General features: G+C 65.9%; 6 protein-coding genes across 10 annotated transcripts in view; 3 read left to right on the top strand and 3 right to left on the bottom strand.

Annotated features, from left to right (window-relative positions):
- CAPG (capping actin protein, gelsolin like) overlaps nucleotides 1-4899 on the bottom strand; it is an 8806-nt gene extending 3907 nt beyond the window's left edge. Inside the window, exon 1 of the mRNA XM_042837447.1 lies at nucleotides 4732-4899. Coding sequence (XP_042693381.1) covers nucleotides 4732-4736 — 5 coding nt within the window. The 5' untranslated portion in view covers nucleotides 4737-4899. The remainder of the gene's footprint in view (nucleotides 1-4731) is intronic.
- On the top strand, nucleotides 761-8792 carry AEBP1 (AE binding protein 1). Its single transcript, XM_042837446.1, has 21 exons — nucleotides 761-980; nucleotides 1783-2244; nucleotides 2337-2408; nucleotides 2536-2607; nucleotides 2688-2777; nucleotides 3506-3595; nucleotides 3689-3778; nucleotides 3953-4030; nucleotides 4096-4170; nucleotides 4245-4354; nucleotides 4760-4899; nucleotides 4986-5070; nucleotides 5144-5288; nucleotides 5362-5450; nucleotides 5540-5663; nucleotides 6342-6538; nucleotides 7123-7299; nucleotides 7371-7713; nucleotides 7832-7971; nucleotides 8052-8151; nucleotides 8232-8792. Exons 1-21 carry the CDS (start codon nucleotides 761-763, stop codon nucleotides 8780-8782), a joined length of 3450 nt encoding a protein of 1149 aa, XP_042693380.1. The 3' UTR covers nucleotides 8783-8792.
- Nucleotides 8793-8922: 130 nt separating this feature from the next.
- POLD2 (DNA polymerase delta 2, accessory subunit) lies at nucleotides 8923-12649 on the bottom strand. Its single transcript, XM_042837442.1, has 11 exons — nucleotides 12545-12649; nucleotides 11477-11703; nucleotides 10817-10938; nucleotides 10534-10657; nucleotides 10350-10464; nucleotides 10038-10236; nucleotides 9871-9951; nucleotides 9643-9800; nucleotides 9420-9547; nucleotides 9244-9345; nucleotides 8923-9177 (listed from the first exon to the last, which is right to left on the bottom strand). Exons 2-11 carry the CDS (start codon nucleotides 11691-11693, stop codon nucleotides 9023-9025), a joined length of 1401 nt encoding a protein of 466 aa, XP_042693376.1. The 5' UTR covers nucleotides 11694-11703; nucleotides 12545-12649; the 3' UTR covers nucleotides 8923-9022.
- Nucleotides 12650-13113: 464 nt separating this feature from the next.
- On the top strand, nucleotides 13114-14224 carry LOC122170519 (antimicrobial peptide NK-lysin-like). Of its 2 annotated transcripts, none has more exons than XM_042837443.1 (4): nucleotides 13114-13207; nucleotides 13488-13594; nucleotides 13696-13806; nucleotides 13876-14224. In XM_042837443.1, the coding sequence occupies exons 1-4, from the start codon at nucleotides 13168-13170 to the stop codon at nucleotides 14053-14055; spliced, it is 438 nt and encodes a 145-aa protein (XP_042693377.1). In that variant the 5' UTR covers nucleotides 13114-13167; the 3' UTR covers nucleotides 14056-14224. The 2 variants fall into 2 exon arrangements, with proteins under 2 accessions (XP_042693377.1, XP_042693378.1); XM_042837444.1 differs by having other exon boundaries at nucleotides 13115-13207; nucleotides 13891-14224.
- A 928-nt stretch (nucleotides 14225-15152) lies between these two features.
- On the bottom strand, nucleotides 15153-20560 carry GCK (glucokinase). Of its 4 annotated transcripts, XM_042837453.1 has the most exons (11): nucleotides 20477-20560; nucleotides 20147-20177; nucleotides 18866-19028; nucleotides 18622-18776; nucleotides 18063-18182; nucleotides 17898-17993; nucleotides 17617-17716; nucleotides 17349-17532; nucleotides 17108-17263; nucleotides 15751-15984; nucleotides 15153-15297 (listed from the first exon to the last, which is right to left on the bottom strand). In XM_042837453.1, exons 2-11 carry the CDS (start codon nucleotides 20168-20170, stop codon nucleotides 15153-15155), a joined length of 1377 nt encoding a protein of 458 aa, XP_042693387.1. In that variant the 5' UTR covers nucleotides 20171-20177; nucleotides 20477-20560. The 4 variants fall into 4 exon arrangements, with proteins under 4 accessions (XP_042693387.1, XP_042693386.1, XP_042693389.1 ...); XM_042837452.1 differs by lacking the exon at nucleotides 20477-20560 and having other exon boundaries at nucleotides 20147-20191; XM_042837454.1 differs by lacking the exon at nucleotides 20477-20560 and having other exon boundaries at nucleotides 15186-15297; nucleotides 17359-17532; nucleotides 20147-20191.
- A 652-nt stretch (nucleotides 20561-21212) lies between these two features.
- YKT6 (YKT6 v-SNARE homolog) lies at nucleotides 21213-24400 on the top strand. The gene is made up of 8 exons (XM_042837456.1): nucleotides 21213-21314; nucleotides 22237-22348; nucleotides 23045-23127; nucleotides 23289-23389; nucleotides 23488-23592; nucleotides 23663-23728; nucleotides 23814-23915; nucleotides 24129-24400. The coding sequence occupies exons 2-8, from the start codon at nucleotides 22245-22247 to the stop codon at nucleotides 24162-24164; spliced, it is 597 nt and encodes a 198-aa protein (XP_042693390.1). The 5' UTR covers nucleotides 21213-21314; nucleotides 22237-22244; the 3' UTR covers nucleotides 24165-24400.
- Nucleotides 24401-24787: the final 387 nt, after the last annotated feature.

The raw sequence follows: 24787 nt of genomic DNA, 5'->3' as shown, positions 1-24787 counted from the left end.
CCGGGGAGCGTCGGGTGAACTGGGGGCACCGGGAAGTTACTGGGAGGAACTGGGAAGCTGTGGTCGCCACACGGCAGCCCCCCTCGCCCGCCACCCCCGCCGCGGCGCGTCTGGGCGCTGAGTCACAGCCGGGCTGGGGGCCACGCGTGTGACGAGCGCGGGGGGGCTCGGCCACGTGGCTCGGCCTCCGTGGGGCCCGGGGAGCCTGCGGGGCCCGGTGGAGGGACTGGGGGAGCGGGATGGAGACAACGGGGGTGACCCCGATGCTGGGCGGCACCCAGGGGTGGTCCTGAGCCCGGTGCCATTGCAGGGACGGCGCCGTGCCCGCTCCCGTGCGGCGCCAGTGCCACGGAGAGCCGGTCCTGAGCGGCGCGAGGGAGCGGGGAGCGGTGCTGTGCGGTGCTGTGCGGTGCTGTGCGGTGCTGTGCGGTGCTGCTGCCCTGCCGTGCCCGTGCAGCACCGACGCGATGGAGCGCAGTGCCAAGGGCAGGGCTGCACCCCTGCAGCGCCAGTGCAATGCCAGTGCAGTGGCAGTGTGGTGTGAGTGCGATACCAGCGCGATATCAGTGCGATATCAGTGCGATACCAGCGCGATATCAGTGCGATATCAGCGCGATATCAGCGCGATGCCCTCGCAGCTCCGTCCCACGCCCTCAGTACCGCTCCGGCCCGCGCCGGTCCCCCCGCAGGGCGGTGCCGCCCCTCCCCCCCCCCCCCATCCCGTCCCGTCCCGTCCCGCTCCGCCCGGTGCCGCTCCGCCATGCCGCCCCGCTCCGCCGCTTTTCTCCCGCTGCTGCTGCTGCTCCCGCTGCTGCCCGGGGCCGGGCCGGGCCCCGCCGCTCCCGCACTGACGGACGCGGAGATCGAAGAGTTCCTGCGCGGTTTCCTGGCGCCCGTGGACGGCGTTGCGGGAGGGGATGGCAGCGATGTGCGGCTCGGAGCTCAGCCCGGGACCGGCGGGGAGAGGGGAGCGGGGAACGGTGGTGAGCGCGGGGCGGGGGGGCACGAGGGGCTGGGGGAAAGGGTGACGGGATGGGGGGCGCTGGGATGGGGGTAAGGGGATGGAAGCGATGGGATGGGGGTCGTGGGGTGGGAGCAAAGGGATGGAGGGAGATGGGAAAGTGGTAACGGGATGGGGATAATGGAGTGGGAATGGGGGACTGGGGGAGAGGGACTGGGATGGGGAAATGGGATGGAGGGAGCTGGGAGAGTGGTAGTAGGATGGGGAAAATGGGGTGGTAATGGGCAGCTGGGGGGGGAGGGAATGGGATGGGGGTAATGGGATGGAAGCGATGGGATGGGGGTAATGGGGTGGGGGATAATGGGATGGGTGTGATGGGGTGGAATGTGGGACTGGGGAGGGAAGAACTGGGATGGGGGTAATGGGGTGGGGGATAATGGGGTGTGAAGGGGTGGGGGGAACTGGGGTGGGGGTAATGGGATGGAAGTGATTGGATGGGTGTAATGGGATGGGGGTAATGGAGTGTGGGGCACTGGAGTGGTGGAACTGGGATGGGAGGAACTGGAATGAGGACACTGGGATGGGGGAGAATTGAGGTGGGGGCACTGGGATGAAGGGAACTGGGATGAGGGGAGCCAAGATGAGAGCACTGGGATGGGGGTAATGACACGGGGGGAACTGAGGGGGTGTGAAATGAGGCGGGGTGAACTGAGATTGACAGAACTGGAAGTGCTGGGCAGGGCTGGGGGCACTGAGCGGGGGCACAGGGGGGGCTGGGGACACTTGGCAGGGGGTGCCTTCATCCCACCCTGCTCCCACAGAGCCCCCGCAGCGGCTGACGGAGCCTGAGGAACCCAAGAAGCCCAAGAAGGACAAAGGGCCCAAGCCCACCAAGAAACCCAAAGAGAGAGCCCGGGGCTCCAAGAAGGACAGGGACAGGGACAGGGACAGGGACAAGAAGGCTGACGGGGAAAAGCCCCCCAAGAAACCCAAGGAGAAGCCCCCCAAAGGCTCCGAAAAGCCCCCCAAGGGCTCCAAAAAGCCCAAAGAGAAATCCCCCAAGGAGAAGCCCCCCAAGGAAAAACCCCCCAAAGAGAAACCCCCCAAGGCCACCAAGAAGCCCCTGGACACGAGGCCACCGCAGCCACCCGACACCCCCTGGGAGCCCCCCACAGCCCCACAGCCCCCACGGGGTGAGGACGGACCGGGGACATCGCTGTCTGTGGGGCAGCCGTGGATCCCCGAGGGGAAGGAGGAGGAGGAGGAGGATGGCAGAGAGCGAGGTGAGCGGGGGGGGGGCACCAAGGGGCTCCGTGGGGGCAAAGCGCAATGCCGGCCATGTCCCACCCCACACCCCCCGTGTCCCCGTCCCCAGAGGAGCTGGAGGAGCGGCCAACCCAGCGCTGGGAGTGGGGCCGGGAGGATCGGCGCCCTGAGCCTGAGGCAGGTGAGAGCCACCCCGTGTCACCACCTCCCCGTGCCCTGCTGCCGTGTCCCTCATCTCCGGGACACCTCCCCGCATCCTGACGTCACCCCCCGACCTCCTTGTCCCACGTCCCCGTGTCACCCTGCAGAGGTCCCTGAGGAGCCGGAGCCGCCGACACTGGACTACAACGAGCAGCTGGAGCGGGAGGACTATGAGGACTGTACGGCACTGGGGCTCACGGGGCACCGTGGGGTCTCACCCCCTCACGGCCCCGCCATCAGTGTCCCCCTCTGTCCTCAGTTGAGTACATCCGGCGGCAGCAGAAGCCCCGCAAACCCCCGAACAGGAGGAAACCCGACCGGGTCTGGCCCCAACCGGAGACGGCAGCGCGTCAGTGCGGGGACACGGGCTGGGGGCGACCCCAGGGCTGGGAGTGGGTTTGGGGTCACCAGGGATGGGGGGGGCATGGGGACGTCCTGGTGTGGGGGGTGCAGGGAGCCCCATGGAGGCATGGCAATCCTGCAGGGGTCATCGATGGGGACGTGGAGGTCCCTTATGTGGGCATTAGGACTCTATAGGGGCACGGGGACCTCTAGAGGTATAGGGATCCCATAGGGATGGTGGGTTCCTGCATGGAAATGGGGACACTAAACAACAAGAAACTCTATAGGTCCAGGGGGACCCTACAGGAGCAGGGGGATCCCATGGGACAACCAGATTCCTGCAGGGGCATGGAGAAGACTCCGTGGGGGTTACAGGGATCCTATGGGATATGAACATCCCACAGGGTTCCTGCAGGGACATGGGGACCCCATAATGGCATGTGAACTCAGCAGGGACAGGAGAACCTCACAGGAGCTGTGGGAATCCTGTAGGGATATGCAGGTTTCTGCAGGACGTGGGGACCCTATAGGGGCTATAGAGGATCCCAAAGGGACACGGAAGAGCCCGTGGGAGTGTAGGGATCTCATGGAGATAGGGGAAACCCTTCAGGGATGTGGGGACCCCCTGTGGTAAGGGGGGGCCTCACAGTAGCATGAAGACACCGTAGGGACACGCTGACCCTGCAAGGGCATAGGGGACCCCATAGGCACCCCAAACCCTTTGCCCATCCCCAGCCACACCAGAGGAGCCCCCCGCACCGCTGCCCGGCCCCGTGACCGAGCGCGACTACGAGGAGGGCTGGGAGCGACCCGACTACGATGACTGTGAGTGACCCCCGGCCCCATCCCCTGCTCCCAGGGGGCTCTGAGGGGTCCCCAGGGGCATCCCAGCCCCTCACTACCATCCCCACCCCATAGTCGACTACGGGCTGCTCCCACCGCCCAAGCCCAAGAAGCAACCGGAGAAAGAGGAGGAGATGGAGACAGACGAGGAGAAGTTGAAGCCCTGTGAGAGGCAGTGGCACAGCCCTGTCCCCATCTCTGTCTGTCCCATTTTTGTCCCTGTCTGATTCCTGTCCCTGTCCCATCCTTGTCCTTGTCCCTGTACCATCTCTACTCCTTTCCCATTCCCACATCTGTCCCTGTCCCATCGCTGTCTCCTTATGACTGCTTTCCCACCAGGGAAGCCCAAGAAGGGTGGCAGCAGCAAGGAGGAGGAGGAGGATCCGTGGGCAGAGGAGAAGGGCCGGGACAGCAAAGGTGGGTGCCCCCAACCCTGCGTCCCACTCAGCCTGTGCCCCCCTCACTGTGCGCCTTTCCTCTAGGAAAACCCAAAAAGCCAGGTGGGAAGAAGTGGGAGCCAGATGAGGATGAGTGGGCAGCACCGGAGGAGAAGACGAGTGAGTGTTCCCATCCCTGTGTGCGGGGACGCTACGCTGCAGTGCCACGGCCTTCCCGTCCCCTGTCCCCACAGGGTGCCCTCCCATCGGCATGGAGTCCCACCGTGTGGAGGATGACCAGATCCTGGCCTCTTCCATGCTGCGCCACGGGCTGGGTGCGCAGCGCGGCCGCCTCAACATGCAGGTGGGCGTCCATCCCGTCCCCATCCCATATCCACCTTCTCCCCCATCCCATCCCATCCCATCCCATCCCATCCCACCCCTACCCGTGTTCCCATTCCTATCCCATCCCGTTCTACCCCCATCCTCGTTCCATCATCACCCCATTGCTATCAGTCCCTATCCTGTTCTACCCCACTGTCATCCCATCCTCACCCCATCACTGTCTCAATCCCTTTCCCTGCTTCCTTCCCATCCCACCGTGACCCCATCGCTATTTTGGTCCCTATCCCCATTCCCATTTCATCTCACCCCATCCCATCATCACCGCATTGCCACCTCCATCCCCATCCCATCCCCATCCCGTCTCCATTCCCATCCCCATCCCTGTCCCCTCCTCACCTCATCCGTGTCCCCTTGCTGTCCCCAGGCGGGTCCCAACGAGGATGATTTCTTTGACGGTGCGTGGTGTGCAGAGGACGACAGCCGCGCGCACTGGCTGGAGGTGGACACGCGCCGCACCACCAAGTTCACCGGCGTCATCACCCAGGGACGGGACTCCCAGATCCAGTATGGGGCTGGAGGGTGGCGGGGGCCGGTGGGGCCGAGGGGTGGCACTGCGGGGTCCCACGCCGTCCCCTCCGTCCATCCCGCAGCGAGGACTTCGTCACCAGCTTCTATGTGGGCTTCAGCAACGACAGTCAGAACTGGGTGATGTACACCAACGGCTACGAGGAGATGGTAGGGGGGGGGGCACGGGGTGACGCGGGGACGCGATGGGGACGCGGTGCCACCCTGCTGTGCCCCATTGCAGAAGTTCTATGGCAACGTGGACAAGGACACGCCGGTGCTGACCGAGTTCCCCGAGCCCATGGTGGCGCGTTACATCCGCGTGTACCCGCAGACGTGGAACGGCAGCCTGTGCCTGCGGCTGGAGGTGCTGGGCTGTCCTCTCTCCCGTGAGTGGCATCGGGGAGGGGACACGGGGGCCGTGGACCCCAGGGCGCCGCGGCCACATCGCTGTCCCCGCAGCTGTCAGCAGTTACTACGCGCAGCAGAACGAGGTGACATCAGCCGACAACCTGGACTTCCGTCATCACAGCTACAAGGACATGAGGCAGGTGGGTTTGGTGGCGCCGTCCCAGCCGCGTCCCCGCGCCGCCTCCCAGCGCCGCCTCCCAGCGCCCGTCCTCTCCCTCTCCCCCCGCAGCTGATGAAGGTGGTGAACGAGGAGTGCCCCACCATCACCCGCATCTACAACATCGGCAAGAGCTCGCGGGGGCTGAAGATCTACGCCATGGAGATCTCTGACAACCCGGGGGAGCACGAGACGGGTGAGGGGGGCGTGGGGACCTGGAGGTGGCCGTGCCCTGAGCTCTGTCACTGCCGCACCCGCGCCTTAGGAGCCCTGACACCAATCCTGTCCCACTGCAGCAACGGCCAAAGCCTTACCTGACATTAACCCTACCCTCCCTTAATCCCAAATACAACCCTAACCCTAACCAAAGCACTAACCTCAACTCCAAATCTAAACCTAACCGTTATCCTAAACCCAACCAACCCGAAAACCAACCCTAACTTTTGCCCTAAAGCCGAGCTTTAACCCCGCTATACCTAACCCCAATGTTGGCCTAACCCACAGCTCAACCCTAACCCTAAGCACTAGCCCTTTTACCTATGTGCTAACACCAAACCCTTACCCTAATTGCAAACTTTAACCCTAAATATTATCCAAACTCTAAAGCTAACCCTAATCCTAACCCTAAACCTAAAACTAACTCTAGCCCTAGCCTTAACCCTGACCCTAAAGCTAACACTAGCCCTAAAGCTAACCCCAACCCTAACTGTGACCCTAAATCCACAGCCAACCCTCACCCTAGCCCTAAAGCTGACCCTAACCCTAACTCTGACCCTAAAACCAACCCAGGCCCTGATCCTACTGGTGGCCCCATACGCAGTAGGGCTGAGCTCACCCCCAGCCCCACACACCCCGCACCCACGGCTCCCCGCAGGAGAGCCCGAGTTCCGCTACACGGCGGGGCTGCATGGCAACGAGGCGCTGGGCCGCGAGCTGCTGCTGCTGCTGATGCAGTTCCTGTGCAAGGAGTACCAGGATGGCAACCCCCGCGTGCGCAGCCTGGTCACCGAGACGCGCATCCACCTCGTGCCAGCGCTCAACCCCGACGGCTACGAGCTGGCACAGGAGGCGGTGAGGGCGGGGGGCTGCGCATGGTGGCACTGTGGAGGTGGCGGCTCCGGGTGGTGGTGGCTCTGGGTGGTGGCGGCTCTGGGTGGTGGTGGTACTGGAGCGGTGGCACTGGGTGGTAGCTGTGGAACGGTAGCACCGGGATGCTGGAACCATGGTGGTGGCATTGGGATGATGGTAGCACTGGGATGGTGGCACTGGGATGGTAGACATGGGATGGTGGAGGCACTGGAGTGGTGGTGGCACTGGGATGGTGGCTGTGGGACGATGCTGGCACTGGGGTGGTGGCAGGGGGATGGTGGTGGGACTGAGGTAGTGGCACTGGGACGCTGGCACCATGATGGTGGTGGCACTGGGGCAGCAGCAATGGGATGGTGGTGGCACTGGTATGGTGACGGCGTTGGGATGGTGGCAGTGGGACGGAGGTGGCGGCAACGGGGTGGGAGTTGCGCTGGGGTCGTGGCAATAGGACAGCGGTGGCATTGGGATGGTGGCACTGAGACAGCGGTGTCACGTGGGAGGTGTTGAAACGGGGCAGCAGTGGCAGCGGGACGATGGTGGCGCGGGGGCCGTCGCTGCTCCCTCAGGGCTCCGAGTTGGGCAACTGGGCACTGGGCCACTGGACGGAGGAGGGCTTCGACCTGTTTGAGAACTTCCCCGACCTGACGTCCCCGCTGTGGGCAGCCGAGGAGCGGCAGTTGGTGCCGCACCGCTTCCCCGGCCACCACATCCCCGTCCCGGAGCACTACCTGCAGGACGCTGCGGTGAGCGCCCGCCCGCCCCGTGAGCACGGCGGTGGCACGGCGGGACGGGTGGCACGGCGTCCCCTCTCCAGGTGGCCGTGGAGACGCGAGCCATCATGGCCTGGATGGAGAAGAACCCCTTCGTGCTGGGAGCCAACCTGCAGGGCGGGGAGAAGTTGGTCTCCTTCCCCTTCGATGCAGCGCGGCCCCACAGCGAGAGCCCCGCAGCCCCGCGCCCGCCGGACGAGGACGAGGACAGCGAGCGGCCCGAGGTGCACGAGACGCCCGACCACGCCGTGTTCCGCTGGCTGGCCATCTCCTACGCCTCGGCGCACCTCACCATGACGGAGACCTTCCGCGGGGGCTGCCACGCGCAGGACGTCACTGACGCCATGGGCATCGTGCAGGGGGCCAAGTGGCGGCCGCGGGCTGGCAGTAAGTGGGCGCCCAGGCGGAGCCCCTTGGACTCTCTGAGGAGACCTCAGGGTGCTGCTGTGAGCCGGGGGTGGGGGAGGCGGTGACCGCAGCGCCGATCCCACGGGGATTTCGGCAGGCATGAATGACTTCAGCTACCTGCACACCAACTGCCTGGAGCTCTCCATTTACCTGGGCTGCGACAAGTTCCCCCACGAGAGCGAGCTGCAGCAGGAGTGGGAGAACAACAAGGAATCTCTGCTCACCTTCATGGAGCAGGTAGGCACGGGGAGGCGGCGCCGGGGGCTGGCCGTCGTCCCCTCACACCGAGCGCGCTGCCCTCGTCCCCTTCTGCGCAGACCCACCGCGGGATCAAGGGTTTGGTGACGGACCAGCAGGGAGAGCCCATCGCCAACGCCACCATCGTGGTGAGCGGCATCAAGCACAGCATCAGGACAGGTAGGAGCCGGGCCGGGGCGCCACGGGCTGCGGCACTCGGACCCTCGGACCCCGCGGCCCCTCACCCCTCGGCACCGCAGCCAGCGGCGGCGACTACTGGCGCATCCTGAACCCGGGCGAGTACCGCGTGTCGGCGCGGGCCGAGGGCTACAACCCCAGCACGAAGACCTGCAGCGTCTTCTACGACATCGGCGCCACGCAGTGCAACTTCGTGCTGGCGCGCTCCAACTGGAAGCGCATCCGCGAGATCATGGCCATGAACGGGAACCGGCCCATCCGCCGCGTGGTGCCCGGCCGCCCCATGACGCTCCGCGAGCGCCTGCGGCTGCGCCAGCGCCTGCGGCTCCGGCAGCGGCTCCGCGAGCGGATGAGGCTGCGGCGACTGAACGCCACCGCCGGCCCCGCCGCCCTCCCCACCACCCTGCCGCCCCGCACGGCGCTGCCCACGTTCAGCAGCACCACGAACGCGCCGTGGAGCCAGGAGCCGCCCACGGCGGGCACCTGGGAGATGGAGACCGAGACGGAGGTGGTGACCGAGCTGGTGACGGTGACGGAGGTGTGGGACGAGGGCACGGGGACGGCGCGGCCCTTCACCACCGCGGAGACCTACACCGTGAACTTTGGTGACTAGGGGACGCCCGGCCCCTCGCTCCGCCTCCCGGCGCTCCGCGTGGGCACCGTGCGCGCTCCCGGAGCCCCGGGCCGGGCGGGCACACAGACGCGCGTCCCCGCGCCCGGGCATGGATGAAGCAGGGCAGGGCCCTGGCGTGGTTTTGTTACACAAATAAACAGCTGTATTGGTAGCAGCACTGCATTGCTTCTCCCACCGTACGGCGCAGGAGGGCGGTGAGGTGACGTCTGCACTGCGCTGTCACTGCCCCACCTCCATGTCACTGTCATCCTCGGCACCAAAGATGGAGAAGCTGATGGGCTGGCAGCTGAGGTCGCGCAGGTTGACGAGGCAGGCGGTCTGCGTGGCACTGAAGGCTGGCACTGCCACCAGCAGCACCCGCTGCCCATCCTCCCCTGCAGGACAGGCGGGCGTCAAACGCGAGCGGGGACGGGGACGGGCAGCAGCTGTCCATCACCCACCTGTCAGCAGCTTGGACTGGAACCTGGGCGCGTTGCCGCAGAAGTAGACGTGTGGGCAGTCGGCGAGGATGAAGGGATCCGAGTTGTAGAAGGGGTAGCAGCCTGGAGGAGCAGAGTGAGCTGCGGAATCCGACCCCGCACCCCACTGCGTGGCACTGGGACCCGCAGCCCCTTACCCAGCGTGTCGGGGGCCGTGGGGCTGATGTGCCCCGCCAGCAGCGTCCACTCCAGGATCTCCAGGTAGTCATCCATGCTGCTGTACTTGAAGATGTCGCTGATGTTTTGCCCCGACGTCCCCAAGAACCTGGATTTTGAGGGCGGATCTGTACTCAGCACAACCTACAGCAGAGCCCCGTGCCGCCAGCGGCATCCCAGCCTGGGTGACGCTCCGTGCCTCACCGGACACCGTCCACGTCAGCCTGGTAAGGGTTGGTGACGAGCTGCAGCGTGGGGTAGACGCTGGAGAGGGGCAGCATGCAGCGGTGCAGCGGCTGCTGCGGCAGCGTGTAGTTGGTGGGGTCAAACTCCCCAGGCATCACGTCCACAGGCACGGAGCTCTGCAGGCACAGCAGGGCTGTTGGGGGCCCGAGGGGCTGCGGGAGCCGCTCCGCCAGCCCAGACACTCACACAGAGCTGCAGCAGGATCTCGTCCAGCATCTTCACCGCCTCCACGCTGGCAGCTTGCGTCTTCTTGGTCAAATACTTGGCCTGCAGCAGCGAGGATGCGGTGAGGAGCACGATTTCTCTCCATCCCTCCCTCCCTCCCTCCTGCCGGGCCCCCACTGTCACCATACCTTGTGCAGGCTGTCGCGGCTCTGCGTGCTCTGGCTCAGAAGGTTCCCAGCCAGCAGGACGCGGGAGATGAGCGCAGCACAGCTCTGCTGGCTCTCAGCACCCAGCTGCCCCGTCACCGCGTCCACCAGCAGCTGAGTGCCCAGCAGGGACTCGCCGCTGCCGCTGCCCAACCCCAGCCCCGAGGCCAGCAGCACGAACCTGGGCGGGGGGTGGGCAGAAAGCTGCAGCCCCCATTGCATCCCTCCGGACGGATGGGACAAATGGTCCCCGGGGCCGTGTGGGGACACACCGGGGACGCCACAAGGACTCACCTGTCTGCGCTGGGTCCCTGCCACGGCAGCTGTGGGGGCAGGTGGGCAAAGCAGTGCTCCTCCACCAGGAACTTGCCATCCTCCTGCTCGTGGCCATACACGGCCAGCACAGCGCCTGCAGCGGGTGGGGGGCACTCAGCCTCACCGCGGCTCTCCGGGCCGCCACCACCCGTGCGTCCCCTACCTGTCACCAGCCTCGATGCCTCAATGCTCCCCGTCAGCTTGATGCGCTGCAGCTCGTCCTCCAGCACCAGCTCGTCCGACGGGTCCACGTATTTGGCCAGGGGGGGCTGCGGCACCAGGTTGTGCTGGGGGGACACAACAAGAGAGGGACCCCAGGTTCGTGGGGTGCGCGGCCTGTGCCGGGGCTGCTCTCCAGCTGCGTGCTGGCGCCGGGCTGCTTTCACTTAGCGTGCCGCCAGCGCGGCGGCCAAGGAGGAAGCAGCAGGGCGGGGGGGTCACCCTACCTCCTCGTTGATCTCCTGCAGGATGGAGGGCTGCAGCCGCATGGCCTTGAAGAGCGTCCCCACCACGCAGCACCGCTCGCCTGCCTGCAGCTGGCACAGCTTCCGCAGCAGCACGCCATCACCTGCGGGGCCGCGCGGCTCAGCCTGCACCCATCGCTTCCCCCCTCCACCACGCTGCGAGTGCTCCCCAAAACGCCCCTCCGGAGCTTCGAGGCCTCCGGAGCAAACCCCTCATCCTGCTTCAGTGCTGGGAAAGCAGCCATCGAAGGGTGTCCCCATGTCTGGGGTCTCCCTCCAGGCTTTGTCACCCCGCTGGGTTTTGGGGTGGGAAGTACGAGGGTGAGCAATGCGCTCCAGTCCCACAGACAGAACGGGTGAGGGTTTGGCACTGGGATGGGATGAGAGGGGGGAGGTGGGGGCTGGGAACGGCACCAGCAACGCCAGGAATGCGACTGCCTGGAGGCAGGAAGCGGCCTGCTGAGCCGAGCAGCTCCAACCCCCGCTCCGTGTGCCTGGGGGGCAGCTGGGAGTTCCAAAAAGAAAAACAATCCCAGAAATACGCTGTACGCCGCGGGACAATGGGACAGCATGTCGGGGTCCCCCCGGGGAGAAAGGAAAAGCGGGGAGCAGCGAGGGACTGAGGGGCGGGGGGGCGCTCACCCCATCGGAGCCGTGCCTGCTGCTCCAGGCGGGGCCGCATGCACAGCAGCCGCGTGGCGTAGAGGTGCGCGTACTGCCGGCCAAAGCTGCGCTCCCCCAGGCGGAAGGGCTGCGAACGGTCGGCAAAGTTGCTGCCGGCGCGGGCAAAGGTGGGGGGCTCGGCCGAGGGGGGGGCCAGCAGGGTGTGCCCCGGTGGGGGGGTGACCTCTGAGAACATGGCTGCAGGGCTGCAAGGGGAAGGGGAGCGTGAGGAACCCCGAAACGTGCCCCAAATGCATGCGACGTCTCCCGAACGGTGCTCCCCGTCACTCTGCGGCACCTTAAGGACCCGAAATGCCCCCCCCCCCCAAATAACTCCATGGTACCTGAATGCCCCCCAAAGATTCCCTGGCACCTGAACCCTCCCCCAAATCACACCCTGGTACCTAAAGCCCCCGAAGATGCTCCTTAACTTGCTGGCTGGCATCTGAAATCCCCAAACTGCCCCTCCAGTCAATCCCTGGCACCTGCCCCCTCCCAGTTCTCACCCTGCCCCCTCCCCACCCCCCCCAGCACCCCCCGGGTGCTCAAATTCCCCCAAGGTCCCTCAGTGTCACTCCCTGGCAGATGAAGTCCCTCAAAACAGCCCTTCAGCTCTCTGGCAACTGAAAAAACCCCAAAGCGCCCCAAGAATCCCCCCGACACCCAATAACCCCCAATCCCCCTCAGGTCACTCATTGGTATCTGCAGCCCCCTCAGATGACCCCACCCCCCATCGCTCCGCAGCCCCCGCACTGCCCTCCAAATCACCCCCGACAATCTAACCCTCCCCAGATCTCCCCCTGTACCCAAATCCCCCCGGAGGACCCCCCCCAATCGCTCAGTGCCACCTAAAGCCTCCAGTCGCCCCCTGCTCTCCCCCCGGCCCCTGAACCCGCCCAGAATCGCCCCGATACCCGAATTCCCCCACAGCCCACCCCCCCCGGTACACAAAGGCTCCCAAACGCCCCGTGAACCCCCCGCACACAACCCGGGACCCCCACCAGCCACCCCGTGCTCCCGCTACGACCCTCCCCCACGGTGACGTACGGGGTCAGAGGTCAGAGGTCACGGGGGGGCCGCCGCCTCCTCGCGGCACGGAGGACATCGGGGTCGAGGGGGGGATACGGAATGGCGCGAACTCGGGGAGCGGAAGTGGCGTAACCGCGGGGCGGAAGTGGCGTCAGAGCGGCGCGGCGCCATGGTAACCGCGGTGGCCGCGGGGGTGCTGTTGCCATGGTAACGGTGGGGGCCCGGGCCTGCATCCCGCGGCCCGCGCTGACCTCGCGACCCCACGGATCCGCCGGGCCTTACGGAGCGTAGCCGAGCCCCGCGCGTCCCGTCCGCCCTGGGGGATGAGCGCCGGGCCCGTGTGACCTGAGCCCCGCGTGGGGCCTGCGGGCAGGGCGGCATCACCCCGCACCGCTGCGTCGGCGGGGCCGCGCAGCGAGCAGGGCCCGGTGTGCCCCCCTCCCTCCCCTCTTCCTGCCGCGGTGACGCTCGGGGTGGAGGTGAGGGGCGGAGGTGTGGGGCAGAGAATCGGTCCCTCTCCATTTTAAGGCCTTGTTGGGTTTTCTCCACGCTGAGTGGCTCAGCCGTCCCCGCCGCACGGCCGCGGGGGCTATAAAGGCACGGGGTGGGACGCGGGGCTGAAACCTGCGCTAAGGGACGGCATGGCTGCTGCGCTCATCGTGCTGCTGGCTCTGGGGGCTGGTATGGGGCTGCGGACCTGGGGACGGCACCTGGGGGTGGGGGGCTGAGGGACACATGGGGAAAATGTGGGGATGGGGACATGGGGCCAGGTTTTAGCATGGGGACATGGAGATAGTGGAGATGGGGCATGGGGAAGGGGTCTGTGTGGGAACCTGGGGATGGCAGGGATGGTGATGTGCAATGGGGTCAGGAGTGCACGGCACAGGGTGGGGGCACACGGGGATGTCAGTGATCCCTGGGGTGGCTGTGGGGCAGCGTGGTGACACCCCTGCACCTCCAGCCATGCAGGTGGCAGTGACTGAGCTGCCGCATGATGAGCACCAGGCCGTGGCTGCTGGGAGCCGCTGGGAGCAGCAATGGCACCTGCTGGAGGACGGCTCAGCTGCGGTGAGGATGCGCCCTGGCCATGGGGCACGTTATGGGGCAGCCCTACACTGGGTCGGGGCACGGGGAGGGAGACCCCCTGAGGGTCTGTGTTGTCCGCACAGTGGGACGCAGATGAAGGAGATGCAATGGGACTGGGCAAGGGGATTAAATGCAGAGCCTGCGTCACTCTGGTGAAGAAGCTGCAGAAGATTGTAGGTGACGACCCTGATGAGGTGAGTGAGGTGTGCGGGGTCCTGGAGGAGTCGGGGGGCCCAGCGGCTGCAGTCCCACTGACACCACAGGGCCGGGACCCACAGGAGGCCATCAACACAGCGCTGGACAAGGTGTGCGGTGCAGGGAAACGCCTGAAGAACATCTGCAGGCAGCTGGTGAAGAAGCTCCGGCAGCAGCTCAGCGATGCGCTGCAAGATGACGACAATCCCCGCTCTGTGTGCACTACCCTGGGGATGTGCAAAGGCTGAGCGCGGCCAGAGCCCACATCCTGCGCCCCACATCCTGTGCCAGAGCCCCACATCCTGTGCGCAGACCCCACATCCTGCATATGGACCCCAAAACGCAGACCCACAGCCCCGTCCCAGCCCTCCTTCTGCTCCCTGTTCCCATGCAATAAAGCCGCTCACCTCTTCTGTCGCCCCTTCGATTTGGGTTTTATTTGGCCGTGGGAGCTCTGGGGACGGGGGGCTGACGTGTGGGGACCTCAATGATGGAGCTATGGGGGGCAGGTGGGGGCTCTGGGGACGGGGTCCCTGTGGGGACGTGGGGGTGGTGTGCTGATGGAGAGGATGCGGCGATGGGAGCCAGGCTGAGCCCAGTGGATCCCATCCTGTTGCTCCCAGCCAATCAAAGCACAGGAGATCCTTTTTTTGGCCACAGCCCATGAGAGCACAGGAGATGCTGCAGCTTTTGGGACCGATCAGAGCATGGCATCCCATGGCGGGGGCCGCCTGCTTCTTCCCAGACCCAGGTTGCCCCCAGATGACGCCTGCCCCTGGGAGGCCCCCATACCCTGGGGTGCCACTCGGCAGCCCCAAACCCCCAGGGCGTCCCCAGCCCCACGGGCTCCATCCTGATGTGTCACCCCACAGAGACCCTGCACCGCAGACCCCTGCGGGACACCTGAGGTGCCCTCATAACCCCCGTGGGATCACCAGACCGGGGGCCCCCAGTTTTTAGCCCCACGATGATTGCTCTGACCTCCACGAGGCGGCACATGTCACCACAGGGCTGTCACCACCAGAACCGAGCGGGCTGGGGATGCTGACTTCCACCGCTGGGACCCCCGGGCCAAGGGGCCGCCAGGTTTGGGGTCGCAGGGTGCTGCCCCACGGGTGGGGCCACGGCTCCCCCAGCGCTCCGTCCTCATCCCCAGAACGGTCCGGGGGTCTCGGGGAGGGGACAGCAGAGGGCAGCCATACAGAGCAACGCTGGGACAGCGTTCCCAGAGGAGAAGTCCACGCCGACCCCGTTTATTGGGGAGCCCCGGTGCCATCGCGGCGCCAGCCGAGCCCTTCCCACATCAGTCCTGGCTCCTCAGCGCGTCCCCGCCGCCCAGTCCGGCTCACTGCCCCATCATGCACGCCATCTTGCAGGCCACGGCCGAGATGAGCGCAGCCCCGCGCCCGCTGCCCTCCTCCGACTGGATGAAGGTGATGTCGCAGCCGGGAGTCAGCTGTCGTACGGTGGCGTGGAAACGGTCCTTGAAGCTGCGGGGGGAGGAAGAAGGTTTGGGGTTGGGTGGGAGTAGGGTTAGGGTGAGGGAGAGGGTCGTGGTTAGGAGTAGGGTTATGGTCACAGTTAGGGTTAGGGTTAAGGTGAGGGTTAGGATTACAGTTAGGAGTAGGGTTGTGATCACAGTTAGGGTCAGGGTTGTGATTAGGGTCGTGGTTATGGTTAGGGTTAGGATTACAGATAGGAGTAGGGCTATGGTCACAGTTAGGGTTAGAGTAATGGCTGGAGTTAGGATTATGGTTTTGGTTATGGTTAGGGCTAGGATCACAGCTGCAATGAGGACTATGGCTAAGGTTGGCGTTGTGTCCCAAGGTGGGGTTATGGATGGAGTTACGTCACGGTAGGGTTAGAAGGAGAAAACGGAGCGTCGGGGCAACGGGAAGAGGAGGACGGAGGCTGGGAGGGGGGACGCCTCCCCACGGTCTCACCTGGGGTGCAGCTTGTACACAGAGCCGTCCACCCCCACGGTGATCTTGAGGGTCTCCTGGCTGCGGCTCTCCCGCATGCGGTTGATGACGCCCGCCAGCCCGGCGGAGCACATCTGCGCAGCCCGCGTGGACACGCTCTCGCACACCATGCGCACGATGTCGCAGTCCGAGCCCGAGGGCAGCAGCCCGAAGGCTGTGAGGATGTTGTAGATCTGCTTGCGGTCGCCTGAATCGCTGCGGTGGGACAGAGCCGCGTGTGGAATGGGGGATGGGGGTAGAATGGGGCCGTGGAGTGGCGTGGGGCACCCGTGGGACTGGAATCCAACTCTGCACAGCTACGGAGGGCTGGTGTGGGCCGATGGGGCAGGGAACCCCAGTGGGGATAGTTCTGGAGGGCTGGCATGGGATGAGAGAAAAGGGGGCCCCAAATTGGAGCAATGGGACAGGGGACACCAACCTAGGCCAGTAGGATAGGGGACTGCAGTGTGGGCAGCTGTAGAGGGCTGATGTGGGGTACAAGACGGGGGCTCCCATTTTGGGACAGCCATTAGAGTGAGTTGGGCTGATGGCAAAGCAGACCCTGGCGTAGGACGCTGATGTGGGGAGACGGAGCTGCAGAGCTTGATGTCCAGCGTGAGGCAACAAGGCAGGGAACCCCAGTATGGGGCAGCTGTAGAGGGCTTTCACAGGATGATGGCACAGGGGCCTCAGTAAAGACAGTGAGAAACAGCTGCCGTAGGGTGATGACACAGGGGACCCCTGTGTGGGACAATCTGGTGGGGAGGGATGGGGGAGGGGATCCCAAAGTAAGACAATGGGATAAGAGAACAAAGTGGGATCATCTATGGAAGAGGGACTGCAGGGTAGGGCAGCTGTAGAGGGCTGGTGGGACACAAGCCCAGTGTGGGACACTGATGTGGGGAGATGGGGCAGGGGACCCCAGTGCGGGACGTAGGAGAGAGTAATGAGCAGGGGAGCTCAGAGTCCATCTGAGGAAATGAGGGAGGGAAGCCTGGTACAGGGCAGCTGTAGGGGGTTGTCATGGGGTCACGGAATGGGGGACCCCAGTGTGGGGAAGTGGGGCAGGGGAGCCACATGTGGGGCTGTTCTGGAAGGCTGCCACAGGGTGATGGGGCACCTCAGTGAGGGGCAGACCGGTGTTGGGAGACGGGGCAAGGGACCCCAGGGCTGGGGAATGACGCGGGGAAGCCAATATGGGGCAGCTGCAGATCGTTGCCGTGGAGCGACGGGACAGAGGACCCCGCATGGGGCAGTCGGGGAGAGGGGACGGGGACCTTAAGGTGGGGTGAGGGGACAGGGAGCATCACTGACCCGAGGGCCCCCCCGCCCCCCGTACCTCTCCACCTGCGACACGAAGCGCGTCTCGAAGGCTCCGCGCGTCTTGAGCTTCTCGCAGGCCTGCCCGCTGAACAGCAGGTTCTCATCCACCAGCCGCAGCAGCACCAGCCGCACGATCTCCCCCATGTATTTTCCCCCGATGATCTTCTCGTAGCTGGGGACGGCGCAGCGTCAGCGCCCCGCTCCCCCACCCCACACATTCCATAGGGGGAAGGAGCCGCCGCCGCCCCACTCCTTACAGCTGCTGACCGGGGTTAAGCGAGGTCTCGTCCACCACGCGGTCGTACTCCAGCAGGAACTCGTCCAGCTCCCCCGACGCCCCGAATGCTCCCCACTCCGTGTTCACACACATGCGGCCCTCATCGCCCTCCACCAGCTCCACGTTGTGCATCTCCTCCATGTAGCAGGCGTTGCAGCCCGTCCCTGCGGGGGTGGGGGGCGGCTTTGGGGTCTGGGCCCGCTCCGTGCCCCCCGGTATCGCCCCGCTGTGACCCCCTGGCTCCTTACCCACGATCATGCCGACCTCGCAGCGGTGGTCCTCGTAGTAGCAGGAGATCATGGTGGCAACGGTGTCGTTCACCATGGCCACCACGTCCATCTCAAAATCCTGCCAGGAGGGACACGGGGAGACGTGGTGACAGTGGGTACAGGATGGGGACACGCGGTGAGGGTGGGCACGGGATGGGGACACACGTGGCGACTGCAGACCCAGGGTGGGGACACACACGATGGCGGTGGGTCCCAGGGAGGACACACACGGTGACAGCGGGGCCGGGGGGACGGCTCACCCCGCGCCGTTTGATGGCGTCCCGCAGCAGCCCCACCACGTTGTTCCCCTCCGCTCCCGAGGCCTTGAAGCCCTTGGTCCAGTTCAGCAGGATGCCCTGGGGGGCACGGAGCGTTGGGTGGGGGTCGCAGCGGCTCTGTGTCCCCCCGCCCCGCCGTCCCCTCACCTTGTCGATGTCCTCGTGCCGCACGGGGAAGGAGAAGGTGAAGCCCAGGGGCAGCTTTTTGTGCTTCATCTGGTGCTTGTCCAGGAAGTCAGAGATGCACTCCGAGATGTAGTCGAAGAGCTGGGGACGGCAGGAGGGATGTCACCGCAGTGTCCCCATCCCTGGTGCTACTGTGGCCCCGTCACCCCACCCCCAGCACCACCATACCCACACCGCTCCGTTCCCAGCACTGCCACAGCCCTGCCACCGCCGCCAGCACTGCCATGTCCCCACTGCCCTGCCCCCAGAGCCACCGTGTCCCAGTCACCCTGTCCCCAGTGCCACCACATCCCCATCACCCCATCCCCACCGCCATCATGACCCCATCATCCTACCTCCAGTGCCACTATGTCCCGGCCGCCCTGTCTGTCCTGAGCATCACCAAGTCCACACCGCCCCCTCCCCACTGCCACCATGTCCCCATCGCCCCATCCCCGGAGCCACCCTGTCCCCAGACTGGACACCAAAGGGGGACACCCCTCCTCCCTTGGCAGCGAGGACCCCCTTGGTCCCCGCTCACCATTTCGGCCGTCCCCGTCATGGCGTCCTCAGGGATGGAGTACATCTGGTGCTTCGTCTTCACCTTCCACTGCCCCTCCTCGCCCTCGCCCACCTTCACCAGCATGACGCGGAAGTTGGTGCCGCCCAGGTCCAGCGAGAGGAAATCCCCGACCTCTGCGGAGCAGCGTGGACACACGGGGCGCCTCATGGCCATCCTGCCGCTCCCGCAGCCCAGGGCTGGGCGCAGCCCCACGGCTCCTTACCCGACCCCTCCGGCGTGGAGCGCACGTAGGTGGGCAGCATTTTGACCGACGCCTCCTCGTGCGTCTCCAGCTTCAGCCCGCGGTCCATCTCCTTCTGCATGCGGTGCATCACCTTCCGCAGGTCTTCCTCCTTCAGACGGAACTCCGACAGGATCTGCTCCACCTGCGGGGTTTCCCGGGGCCATGGGACCCCCGGCAGTGGGTGCTGAGGACCCCAATCCCCTGTTCCCCCCCGCTGCCATCCCTGCTGTTTTCCTCCCGGCCGTGCCGCGGCCCCCAGCCAGCTGTGCTCGCTGCATTAAGGCCTCATTAGTCAGCGGGCCCAGGCTGCGAGCGCCACGGCTGTTTTCCTGCGGCTGCTGCTTTGCAAAGGAGCGAACCAACGGAGCCTTTGGGGTGACCCCAACAGAGCCTTCAATACAATCCCAAAGCAGTCCGCAGGGCGAGCTCCCACAGTCTTCAGAAACTGGGGTGACTCCAATGGAGCCCTTGAGATGACCCCAGCAGAGCCTTCGGGGTGACCCCCACAGCACCTTTGGGGTGATCTCAAAGGGGCCTTCAGGGTGACCCCAACGGAGCCTTTGAGGTGACCCCAATGGAGCCTTCAATGCGATCCCAAGGAAGTCTTCAGAGTGAGCCCAACAGAACTTTTGAGGTCACCCCAATGGAGCCTTCAGGGTGACCCCAACAGCACCTCTGGGGTGACCCCAGTGGCACCTTCATGATGACACAGAGCCGCCCCACACTGTTGGGCGCTGCTCCTCGCTGAATCCTCCCCCATCCCTCCATGCCCACCCCAGCACAGACACTTGAAGCCCTGCGAGTCCAACTTTGGGGTCTCAGCCCCAAGCCCCCCCATGGGGACACAGCACTGTGGTCTCGGGGTTAGGAGCACCACAAGGAGAAGCATAGCTGATGGCACCCCACGTGCAGCCCCCTGCCCTCCTGCCACCCCCCTCCCCACAGTGCTGGCCCCACAGCTCTCTGCTCCCAATGTGGGGCTTTGCTTTGCATTCGGGTCTGTCCTTTCCCACCCAACACCAGTGCAGGACGCAGGGTCCTGCCGGGCTCTTCCTGGGGTCAGAGCCCACGTGCCCCATGCAATGCCCGGCGCCCAGCACCCACAGCCCAACCTGCCAGCACCTCAGCCCAGCACAGCCACAAGTGGGCCCGGCCGTGGGGCTACGGCGCTATGGGGCCACGGGGCTATGGTGCAATGGGGGTATGGGGCCATGGGGTGATGGTGCTATGGGGCTGTAGGGCCGCGGTGCTGGAGCTCACCTTCTCCTGCCGCCAGCTCTCCATCCTGCTCCTGTGGTCCAACATGGGGGCAGCCGTCGGTGCGGGCCGGACACCGCTGTCCCCCCGCGTCCCCCCGTGTTCCCCCCGCCCGGATCTCCGCCCTTAGCTCATGGGGTGCCCCCGGTCCCCCCCCACGGCCGTCCCGTCAGGAGGGCTCGGGCCCGGCTCCCCACATCCCGGGGCGGCCCTCGGGGTGCGGGGTGCCCGCAGGCCCTCCTCCTGCTCTGCCTGCTGCCCCGTGGGGCGGTGGGGAGGCCGTGGGCGCCCGGCGGAGCGGTGCAGCCCGTCAGCGGGCGGCAGTTGTCATACCAACCACTCCGTGTCCTGGTCACCACCGCCAGCTCTCCAGCGGTCCCATGGAGACGGGAGACCGCGGCTCCGTGACAAAGGTGACAGTGCGACGGCCGCCGGCCCCACAGCGCCGGGGGGAGCCCCACGTGGGGCCCAACCGGCATGGCCCCCCAGGATGACCCCATAGCGCTGGCCCCATAGCGTGGTGCCTGCCCCACAGCGGGGTGAAGCTGTGGGGTCGTGAGAGAAGCGTTAGGGCGCACCGGGGGGCTGCCCCAGAGGGGGCCATTCTGTGGGGTGAGGCTGCCCCATGGGGCCGGCCCCACACCTGAGGCCACGCCCAACGCGGAGGCCCCGCCCACCTCAAGGCCCCGCCCACGCGCGAGGCTCCACCCACACGTGTACCATGGGTGTGGCCCCACCCCATCTCGGGCGCGCCGCCCACACTACAGGCCACGCCCTTTCAGACGGACACGCCCCATAGGCCACGCCCCCTGCACAGACCACGCCCCCAATCCTTTCCCCGCCCGCACTGAAGGCCCCGCCCACTGGTGAAGCCCAGCCTCCAGACCAGGCCACGCCCACAAAAGGCCCCGCCCTTCGCCCAGCATGACGTCAGTGCGACGCTGATTGGCTCTCCCCGCTCCGATGAGGCAGGTGGGCGGGGTCGGCCATCCTGCCGTACTGTCATTGGCTGAAAGACGGAAGGAGGGCGCAGCGAGGGTGGCGCCTGCGCAAGGCAGGTGTGGCCCCGTGGCAGTGACCGGCGTTGGGGTCACTTCCGGTCGCTGCCTTTCTGCTTCCGGGTCCGAAGCTCTCCCCTCCGCCGTCGCTTACGAACAGCCCCGCTGCGCCGGTACCGGGCGGGCGCGGCCTAGGGGTGCGGGGCGGGGCCTGGAGGGGCCGGGGGCCGCAGGGGGCCGGGAAACAGCAGGGCAGAGACAGCGGAGCCGCGCCGGGAGCGCTGCGGGGCGGAGGCTGCGGTGATGGGAGCTGGGAGGGAGGGAACGTGGGGTCCCGGTGTGGTTCTTTTGTGACCGGGGGAGCTTTAGTGGGTTCCCATTGCGGTGCTGGGGGATCCCGGCGGGTTGCACTGCCCGGTGGGTCTCGGTGAGGTCGCGGTGCTTCCCGTTGTGCTCTGATGGATTCCCGGGGGGTTCTGGGGCGTTCCCGGTGGACCCGATGCAGTAGTGGTGGGGTTCCGGGGGGGTCCCGGCGGTTCCCGTTGGGGTCTGAAGGCGCTCGGTGGGTTCCTGGTGGTGTCGGAACCAGACCGGTGGGGTCCGGTGCACCCAGTGGAATCCCGGTGTGTCCCAGCATCAAACTGGTGTGCCCGGTGGGGTCCTGCTGGGTTCTCGTTGGGGTCTTTGTGGGTCCTAAGGAAGTCCCCGCGTGCCCCGGTCCTCCAGGTGGGCTCTGAGTGGTTCCCACTGGGGCCCTGGGTGGAGTCCTTGTGGGTCCTGGTGCGCCTGCTGAGCTCCCTGCGGCTGCTCTTGGGGTTCTGGTGGTTCCTGTTGAAGTCCAGATGCGCTCAGGTCCTGGTGGAGTCCTTGTGGAGTGCTGGTTGGTCCCTATGGGGTCCCTGTTGTGTTTGGTGTGCCCAACGGTGTCCCAGTGGGTCCCAGTGTCGTCTTGCTGTGCTCAGTGAGGTTTCTTTGTGTCCCCGTGGGCTTCTGGTCTGGGCCGGGTGTGCCCTGTAGGTCCCAGCATGGTGCTGGCAGGGTCCCCGTGGTCCCCTTGCCCACAGGACGCTGCTCAGCGCCCCGCTCTGCCCGCAGCGCCCGCCATGAGGCTGTACAGCCTGAGCGTGCTGTACAAGGGTGAGGCCCGCGTGCAGCTGCTGAAGGCCGCCTCCGATGTCTCCACCTTCAACTTCTTCCAGCGGTCCAGGTGAGCCCCCGACCCCCCTATGTCCCCAGAGTGTGTGGGGCCGCGTTCTGCTCCCACACAGGAGGCACTGCCTTCTCATTACATCTCACTGCCATCTCATTACATCTCACTGCCTAATTACAACCTGCTTTGTCTCCCTGCTGGGCGCTGCCCGCTCAGGACCAGCCGGTTCAGCCCGGAGTTTGGGAGGGCTCAGAGCCCTGTGGGATGGGGCAGGAGTGGAGCTGTTGGGCTGCTCGCTCACAGCGTTCCAATTCCCAGCCCTGTCCACACTGAGGGTTTGTTTGCAGCCTCTGGCGCATCTGGTTCTGCAATTGCAGCGATAGAGGGAAATGCTTTTAAGTAAAACCATCTCAAAAAACCATTCTTTGGGCCAAATAAGTGAGGGGAAAGGTGGAGTCTGGGCAGCCCTGTCACACATGCACTCGAAGGCGGATTGAGCGCGGTGAAGTGATCTGCAGAGCCCACTGCTGCTTATCGTGGCTCTTTGCCGAACGCAGACATTTGCTGCAGAAGGGCTGTGCCTGTGCTGGGGGAAAATGCCCTGAGAAATCCCAGCACAAAACCCACCAGTGTCTCAGTGGGGCTGTGGGAGGGGAAGAGGGGCCATGGGGATGGGCCGGGGCCAGCCTGTGCCCCACAGCCCCATGGGGCCACGCTCCTGGGTCGCTGAGAGCCGGCGTTTTGTGCTCGCAGCGTGCAGGAATTCATGACCTTCACCAGCCAGCTGATTGTGGAGCGCTCGGAGCTGGGCAGCAGGGCCTCGGTCAAGGAGCAAGGTGAGCGCTGTGCCTCCTCCAACCGCGCCTCCCCTCCCCGTGCTGGGCGGGCTGGAGCAGAGCAGGTCCAGGCCTGGAGTCCTGCCCGCACTGCGGAGCTGAGCTCCCTCCTGGAGCACTGAGGGGCTCCGGACCCCCCCCAACCCCCCCTCTCTGCCCAGACTACCTGTGCCACGTCCACGTGCGCAGTGACGGGCTGGCCGGCGTGGTGATTGCCGACAACGAATACCCGTCACGGGTGTGCTTCACTTTGCTGGACAAGGTGAGCGGCGCAGGCGGGACTTGTGTGTCACCTCGGGGCCTTCCTGGGGGTCTGCCAGCTCTGTGCTGGGGGAACAAACCCTGCTCCCTCACACGCAGGTCCTGGAGGAGTTCTCCAGGCAGGTGAGCAGGGCAGACTGGCCCTCGGGGTCTCCTGCCACCATCAGCTATGCAGCTCTGGATGGATACCTCAGCAAATACCAGGTATGGGGCCCGGGCTTCCGGGCTGCTGCGCGCGTCGCTGCTGCGCTGACGCTGCTGTCTCCTCTCCCAGAACCCCCGTGATGCCGACCCGATGACCAGAGTGCAGGCAGAGCTGGACGAGACCAAAATAATCCTGGTGAGGCTGCAGCCGCTGCCCATCCCTGCTCCCCTCTGCTCCGTCATGGGAGCTCCGTGCCATCAGCACCGCTTCCTTTTGGCAGCACAACACTATGGAGTCACTGCTGGAGCGAGGGGAGAAGCTGGATGATCTGGTGTCCAAATCTGAGGTGCTCGGCGTGCAGTCCAAAGCCTTCTACAAGACCGTGAGTCTTGCCTCGGGGTTTCCCTGTGAGCTGTGGGATGGGATGGGATGAGGGCAGCGAGAAGCTCGGCTTCCCAGCTGTGGCTGTGGAGCTCCTCGACCCCTCCAGAGGAGCCGAACCTCGCGGCTGTGGGTTTGGACACGAGCTGAGCTGTCGGGCCGAGGTCAGCCCACGGCTGGGGGTGCGCTCACGCCATTTCCTCCACCTCTGCAGGCCCGAAAGCAGAACTCGTGCTGTGAGATTATGTGACCCGGAGCCGGGGCTCTCCTGCTCCAGCTCACCGGGGCCTTCGCTCCCGTTCGGATCTCGGCCGCTCCCAGGACTGAAAGCAGAACCCCGCGGGCTCCTGGGCCGCAGCCTTACCCAAAAACTGGACTCAGCGGCCCCTGTGCCGGGGGAGCGCCGTGCCCCGCCATGACGCCTGTCACACCAGCGAGTGCCTCGGCCGTGGGACGGGGAGAGAGGAGCCGGGCCCCCCTGCAGGGCCTGAGGCTGTGCGGGGAGCGGGGGGGCTTTTATGGGGCTGCTGCAGGGGGGGGAGGAGGGAGGGGAGATGGGTTTCTCTGGTCTGCGGCGGGCTGGGGGCTCCGTGCTGCGTTCTGCCCCCTTCCTCCAGCAGAACCAGGGGCCGTGGGGGCAGGGAGGCACCCAGGGGACGTGGCACTGCACAGGAAGCCCTGCAGCATGGCGCTGTCACCTTTGGAATGGGTCTGAACCCCCACTTCCTGCCTGGCCCCTGCGGGCAGGTTTGGGGCGTGGGGAAGCGGCGGGGACGGGCGTGGGGCTCCCTGCTCATCGCCCCATGGCAGCCAGGGGGGTCTCAGCCTCCAGCCCCACTCCTCGGGAAAGGCAAAGCTTTCGCTCGGGATGTA

Source organism: Centrocercus urophasianus, unplaced genomic scaffold (assembly GCF_019232065.1).
Source record: "Centrocercus urophasianus isolate 14NV4802_14NV808 unplaced genomic scaffold, USGS_Curo_1.0 seq_700, whole genome shotgun sequence".
In the NCBI taxonomy this organism is placed as follows: Eukaryota; Metazoa; Chordata; class Aves; order Galliformes; family Phasianidae; genus Centrocercus; species Centrocercus urophasianus.
This window is presented reverse-complemented; position numbering and strand designations above follow the sequence as displayed.